The sequence below is a fragment of the Drosophila grimshawi genome, unplaced genomic scaffold (assembly GCF_018153295.1).
Source record: "Drosophila grimshawi isolate 15287-2541.00 unplaced genomic scaffold, ASM1815329v1 contig_1377, whole genome shotgun sequence".
Taxonomy (NCBI): domain Eukaryota; kingdom Metazoa; phylum Arthropoda; class Insecta; order Diptera; family Drosophilidae; genus Drosophila; species Drosophila grimshawi.
This window is the reverse complement of record NW_025062900.1, coordinates 8,035,848-8,043,311: the sequence shown is the minus strand read 5'-3', so window position 1 is coordinate 8,043,311 and position 7,464 is coordinate 8,035,848. Positions and strand designations below refer to the sequence as shown.

Genomic DNA, 7,464 nt, shown 5'->3' with positions numbered 1-7,464 from the left:
AAAGTGAGCGAGACAAGAAAAGAAAGACGGTCTTCTAAACGGGGTCACTCGGCGTATACGCAATGCCAATAAAAGCGTAAATAATAGCCATACACACACACACACACATGCAGAGCACACGCATAGCCGACAAGAAACAATACCAAATTCCAAAAATGCCTTTTATTGAAATTTATGACGCAACTTTCAGTTGCTGCAGCAGTTATGAAATCAGTGAAAAAGTCAGTTCGCATCACCCCAACAAGTGCTTTGCACATTTCAATTAGTTTCATTTTGATAAAAATCCAAAAATTCAATTGGATTACAACATTGATTTTTGATTGTTTCACTTAAAAACTATTTGGTGTGCAATTGCTTACATGCTACCAAAATATATTTTGCAATTTTGCAATTGTACACAAATATATTATAACAATTGAATATTATGCATACGCCCCAGGGAAGCAGGCGTACATATGTTGACGCAAAAGCGAACCCTTTTTTGCTGGACAACAATGTTTTATGGCTGGAGAGCTGCAACTGAATCGTTGATCTGGAGCTAGTGGAGATGATGGTGGTCCACATGCGATATCTATGACTGTGGCAACATCCGCAGCACATTTTGTCGCCAGCTGCACTGCCCATTGAAACGGAAATGAGAACTCAACGCAGCGGAAATTTAATAACGACCAGCAATTTAGCGACAAGTGGTGGGCTATACCGAACGACATATTTATGCGGCCATTTGACTGACCACAGTAACCAACCAACCACACAAGCAGACAGCCCACCTACCCCACTTCAATTGTTGTGTATGTGTGTGTCTGCTCATTGACAAATGACCATTTCATATGTGAAATGGCAATTCAATTGATTTCTACGCCCAGCCGTCCACTGAACGCCCAACAGTTTGCAATTGAAATGAAAATAGTTCAAATATGTTTGTCCCGATGTGCTCCACAACAATAATGAGAAGTATTTCATAAAGACCACTCTCCCAGAGCAACAATCCTACCGACAACAATCCCACACATAAATTCTGTCTCTCAAAATAAAAATATACTGACAACAAATTGTCAATAACAATGGCAAAATGTTAAACGGCCAGCAAGCAGCAAACTGCACTGAAATTTATGGCTCGAACAGATCAAGCACTCATGTGTCATGGTCATATTAATAAATTTTATAGTTTCATTTCGAATTGCACAATTACTGACGGCTGATGCTGATGTGTATAGAGCATAGTGCGAGTATTGCTGGCTCTCAGTAGATAAGAGCATAAAGTCCAGAAGGAAGCGTTCGGCATTAATAAATAACTTTTCTATGTGGTTTACATAAAGGAGTAGCGTGGATAGATGACATTGATTTAACAAAAAGAACACCTATCCTAGATTTGTAGAAGTTTGAAGACCAGACTTCCCAGTAGAAATTAAATTATTAATTGAATGATAATAAAACCCGATAGATTGTTTCCATAAAAGAAGTATCGATAATTGTTTTGATACTTTTTCATAGGGTTGACAAAGTCCAACAATATTTTTAATTGTTCTTCCAAATAAAATAGATATTTGTCTTACTTATAAACAAATTTAAAAATTATTATTTGAATATAATCTGTTAATAATAATTGCTGTCCAACAGCCATGCAGACTACTAATTAATATTGATTAAATTATTCATAAAATCTCTTTGCAACTCACGAAAATTTATGTGGAGTCTAAAATTGGAATTTGGTTCGAAAAGATTTCCGTCATAAAAATTGATAACACGTATTTGCCAGTCTATAATTTTTGTGTTGAACAATAGTTATTTAAACATGCTGGTGTTTATTAGTGGCATGTCTAAACTAATTAAAACATATTTTGCACAAACATTTTTGTCTCAAAAAATGGCAACAATTTACAAAAACCAGTAAACTGACAAAATTGGGTCAACAAAAATTTTTTAAAAAAAATTACCACACTCTGCTCTTGCCTGAAAAATAAATGCCTTTGCTTCAAGAATAAGCCCACGCACTTTCATCAGCTTACATAATTATGACTTTGCACACACAAAGACGCTGAAAAAAAAAAACAATATTCTATGAAATTAATTTTCCTAATCAGCGGCAAGTGAAAAGTCACTCACTTGTCTTTTGTTTGCTTTTGCCGTCTAAAGCACACATGCCAAAATATAAAGCACATTCCTAACCCGGACAGACACTCAACTAAACCTTATATTAAATGCCTGGCTCAATTATCTTCCTCTTGGCATTCTTTTCGGGAAGCAGCAGGCTGCTTTACACTGCTTCCAGCATCCTCGACCACCCTGATATGTGGCTCAGACAGAAGACGTCAGCAGCTGCGCCTGTCAAGATAACAAAGAGTTTTTGAGTTGAGTAAGCTGCCAGCTAGCATTTCCATTGTGCATTTCTTTTGCACAGATTTTGCAGCTAGATGTATATATGTATGTATATATATTAGCATTTGAATTAAGTTATGCAATTACACAAAGTTATGAGCAAAAAAAAAAGGATTCAATTTGATTTAATTTAAATTTGTTGAAGTAATTAAATTTGACACGAAACTCAAGTAAAAGGCGGGGAAAAGCAAAACTTGAAATTCATTTTACCAACGCTTAAGCCGAAAAGTAATTATCCATTATTTACTTTATTTCACACAAGCTCACACATGCAGACATTGCAGACTTGTACATGTACACGATTGCCAGAATCTATTCATTCTGTATTCAACTGTATTCACACCAGAAATTAGCATAACAAAAGGCAGCTGCGCAACCCAAACATTGCTAAGTCGATTCTTAATTTTCAATTAAAATCCAATTTGTGCACAAAAACGCCAAAGAGTTGAGTTTTTTGCTGCCACTTTCCATCCGTTACCGAATCTTGCACACACTCCACTGCCACAAAACCCAACAACATACATATATATATTTTTTTTTTGCACAAATCCATTGTCAATCTCAAAACGGACACGCAGCACTCTGCATGAAATGGTTCAGCTTGAATTACTTGAATGGAGAACATGGATCATTGTAGTTGCTCAAGCGAGCGAATTGGGGAATAAAAAAGTAATGAGATGAGAAGAGAGCGAATGTGTAAATTTGAATGTAATGAGAGCGGATGCACTGTAGTAATCAACAACTGTTTTTTTTTAATTACATCTTGGATTTTAAGAAATAAAATAAATAATCATAATAATTTAGTATTTGCTTTGAAACACGTATTTGAAGGGACAGTAATTTTTCTTGTATGACAAGTCATAAATATTTTATTTAATTTTTTGTATTGTAATTAACCTAAAAATATATAAAATATATTAATAATATATATATTATAAATTATATATTCTTATTTTATACAACATCGAAGAAGTTGCTTAAAAATCGAATAGTTGCCAAGTTTACAATTTGTGAAAGCCTTTGCAACTTGGGTTGAATTCAGTTAATGATCGGCTATTATTTTGCGCTGAAATCGAAACGTATGCACCTGCTGCAATTGCGTATACTTCTGCTCGTAACAGCCATGGTGATCCAATCTTCTGGCCAGTGCCACGAACTGCGGCTCCCGGGTGTAATACAAGGTTAGCAAAAAGTTGGACAAGCCGAGTTGAAACTGTTTAGCCAGATCGTCAATGGAATCGCAGGTGTGCTGGCAATACCAACGAAGGTTTTGGAGACTCTCCAGACTTTGTATGCTTTGATTGAATGGCAATGCAATAAATTTCTGCTGCACTGCATCCAGCTGCATAATGATCTCATAGAGCTCGCCCAGATATTGTTGTGACTTTAAACACTGTTTGCCCTGAAGAATGCCACAGTAAATGCTGTTGAGATATGCGCCATGTATTTGTAGAAGATCATCTAAAGTTTTCGCTGTCATGCAGCCCAAGGACAGGCTCTGAAAAGCGCTGTCCAGGACATCGTGCAATACATAGCTGCGCAACTTATGCATAAAGTCCTGTAATTGCTGAATAAATGTCGCCAAGCGATCTCTTACACTGCGAACATCACTCGAGTCGTCGAAATTGATACGTTCATGGAAATGCAACTGTTGTCGCCCGATGCGCTCATTGAGCACATAGTCCGCATAGTGCAGCTGCCAGATGCACACAAAACATGATTCATATTGCGCCAAACTGTGGCCTATTAGGGGCAACCAATGTGGCGGCTGCTGCCAGCGCAGTAGAAAGCGTTGCCAACAATGATGGCCGGGATAGAAGCTTTCAGCCACATAGAGTGGCTCAATGCAGCCGTTAAACACTTGCTCCAACATGTTGTTCAGCTGATGTGTATCATAGTAATCATAGGGCTGTTGCAGGGCCGGCTCCAACAATTCAATTAACTGGCCAACAAACTGAACATCTGTGAGCAGCAAATATTGATGCAGTTTACTGAGCAGCTCCAGTGGTGTCGGCACCCATTGGTTTAGATGGATGAACAGTTCCTGGGCTGTCTCACGCTCCAGCTGGCCAATGAGCTGTTCAACCGCTTGCTGTTCCAGCTGCTGATAGCATTGGACACAGGCCTGACTCAGTTGCTGCTGCAACTCTGCGGCCTTAAGTGTGGCATTAAGTCGTAATCCCAGAAACTGTTTAGCGTAATCTTGACACTTGCCAGCGTTGAGCAACTGTTGCGCGAGTTGGCTATTTAAAAACGGTGGCAGCTGCTCTTCCACTAGCTTGAAATGTGATTGCCAATAGTGCGTTGGATTCGAATCCTTGTGCGTCACAATAAAGAACTCTTCGTCTGACAGCTCGCCACTCACCAGCCAGTTGCTAATCCTTGCCAGCAGCGGCTGAGTGGCAGCTAGTAGCCAGCTCTCCAACAGCTTATTGTATTGCTCATTGCCCACGTTCAGTTGCAGTTGCAGGCAGTTCAGCAGCGGTTGCCGGCAACTTAAGCCAATACACAGCTGTAGAAGCCAACAAAATCGATGTAGAATGCCACGTGTTTGCCAAAATAAATGCAATAAGCTTTGGTTCTGCTCTTCCCTTTGACGCATACAAAATTCAAAATACAAATGCAGCTCGGAGAGCAGACAAATTGATAACTCCCTGCCGATCTCGCCAAACTGCCGCAAACGCTGCTCATGCAGCTGCAATCGCTTGTAGTAATACCCAACTTGTCCGAGGCACAACAGTAGATAGGATTCACTAATAGTGGACTGATAGTGGGGCCAACGTAGCATTAAAGTGTTGCGCAATGCTGAGTAACGCAGCTGAAGACATTCATAGCCCAACATGGCATGCAGAGCATCCCGCTGTCGACTCTCCTTTGATAAGTTAATACGGCTTCTACGCTCTTGGAGATGGCAACGAAGTGTTTCGTATTCCCGTAACTCGGCGGTTGTAAACAGCTGCAGTAGCTGAAGCTTGGCTATCTCTGGCAGGCATAGATCCGCTTTGTACGATGATTTCCATTTAATTCGACTTATAATCGTTTCTATGCGTTGTTTAATGTCAGTTACATTTATTGTTGAGATCGAACAACTATTACCCATTATCTCATAGAACTGTAATAGTTGCTCATAGAAATTGGGCGCATTGGGGTCCATCGGAGAGCATTGATAGGCGGGATTGCATTTAAATAGACGTATTATGAAACGGGACGCTGCGATAATATGTCGCTGATGTTGCCACTTGGGAGTGGTAGGCCTCCCACAGGATTGCTCCATGTGGACTCGGTGAAGAGCTGTTGAATATATCTGTTTTGGCTGATCGTATTCCTGTGAACTGCTTTCAAACTCCATTTCCTTTAAATGTATATCAAATTCTTTATATATCATTTTGTGCGTTCGTTTATCAGCTTTCAGTTCAGGCAGTGCTATTAGCTGATCGTCTTTAAGTGTAGTTTTGTCAGTTTCCAGTTCCAGAGGTGGTATACTTTCGAATTCAAGCCTATCGTTTTTAGATATAACATTTTGCAGATTTATCCATTGATGTATTTCAGGAGTGTCGCTTTCAGTAATCAGGTTCTTCCCTGCTGAAATCACCGCACAAGTTTTGCCTGAAAGCTCTGCTTCAAATGAGCTAGTTTGGAATAAACCATCGCCAATAAAAGTTATGTCAGTAGATTTTTCATTCAGACCCCTTTTAAATATAGAAGTACACAATTGTTTATCTTTAGTAACATCGATATTAACAGCTTCTCCCAAATTGGATATTGGCATTAGACTAACTCTCGGAATATGCAAATTAGAAGTTTCCGCAGGTAGCTCTCGTTTGGGCATATACATTTCTAATGATTCACTTGTTTCCATTTTGGTAATAGTTGATGATGAACTATGTTTTATAGTACCTTCAGGGGATTCCATATTAAGAGTTTTCTTCAAAAACCCTTCTAAAATTTCTTCCCATGGCTCTTTTAAAGATGAATTTGTCGGTGATTCATTTTTATAGGTTTCATCAAGCATAAGATCAACACAGCTTGCAGTATATTTTTCCTGGCACTTTCCACTAACTAGGTCCTGTTCTTCCGCGGTTTTCATATCTATAATTCGATTAACTTCTTCTGATTTTTGAGCAAAGGTTATCTGGTAAGTGTCACGTTCCCATCGGAAACCTCTCAGGACCGAGCGAAATGTCGCCAATGTATGTTCCGCACAGGCAAATCCTACTTTTACTATGTTCTGTATTACATTATCCAAAATCAAGCTGTTTAAATGAATTATATATTTGGTTAGAACAATTAAGCAATCAATGAATGATTCCCGATATCTGAGCATTTCTTCCAGCTGCATTTCCTTCGGCTTCTCCGCATTGAAGAGCTCATGTAACAATATTAGATATTGCTGTTGAACTGATTCTTCAAGTTGCAGCTTTGTCAGCAGCCTGTAAAAGTGCAGAAATAGCCTGTAGCGCAGCTCCTGCAGCATCTTCTCCTCTTCATCCAGCTGACCTGGGTCCTGTTGCTGTTGCTTAAATCGTTCCCGAAAGTCATAAAACTTAATATGAGTATCTTTGTCTAATTGTGTTTTCAACATATAATGCTCCAAATTTGGCTGCTTGCAACCCAATATCTTTGCTAATTGACATAGAAACTCTGGAATCCTACAGGCAAACTCCTGAGGGGGAAGCTTTAAGTCAGATCTGTAAAAATTAATGCTTTCATATTGTTTCGATTGCTCCTCAGACATCAGACTGTTGTCAAATATACGATGTATAGCTTAAAACCATAGAAAATAGCGTTGTAAAACATCAATGTCGGTAATATGATTGAAAGGGTTACCTAAAAAACAAATAGGTTTTATATATAATATTTCAAATTCAATAGATGTATTGACTGTTAGCTATGACCCTTTGTAAATTGCTTGACTGCATACATATATAAGTTAAGTTAACTTATACTTTCCTTATATTAATTGAGATATACATTTGATTATACATTTGCCAGTTAGCGTTTGAAGTGCAGTTCGTAACTCAAAACTTACCATTCAAAAAAAGTGGCTTGGTACACTTATATTTCAACCATTTCAGTTTACTTAAG

The 7,464-nt window shown here is 38.6% G+C and overlaps 1 protein-coding gene across 1 annotated transcript; it reads right to left on the bottom strand.

Annotated features, from left to right (window-relative positions):
- Positions 1-3,350: 3,350 nt before the first annotated feature.
- Positions 3,351-7,464, bottom strand: LOC6562103. Its single transcript, XM_001988754.2, has 2 exons — positions 7,409-7,464; positions 3,351-7,206 (listed from the first exon to the last, which is right to left on the bottom strand). Exon 2 carries the CDS (start codon positions 7,112-7,114, stop codon positions 3,422-3,424), a length of 3,693 nt encoding a protein of 1,230 aa, XP_001988790.2. The 5' UTR covers positions 7,115-7,206; positions 7,409-7,464; the 3' UTR covers positions 3,351-3,421.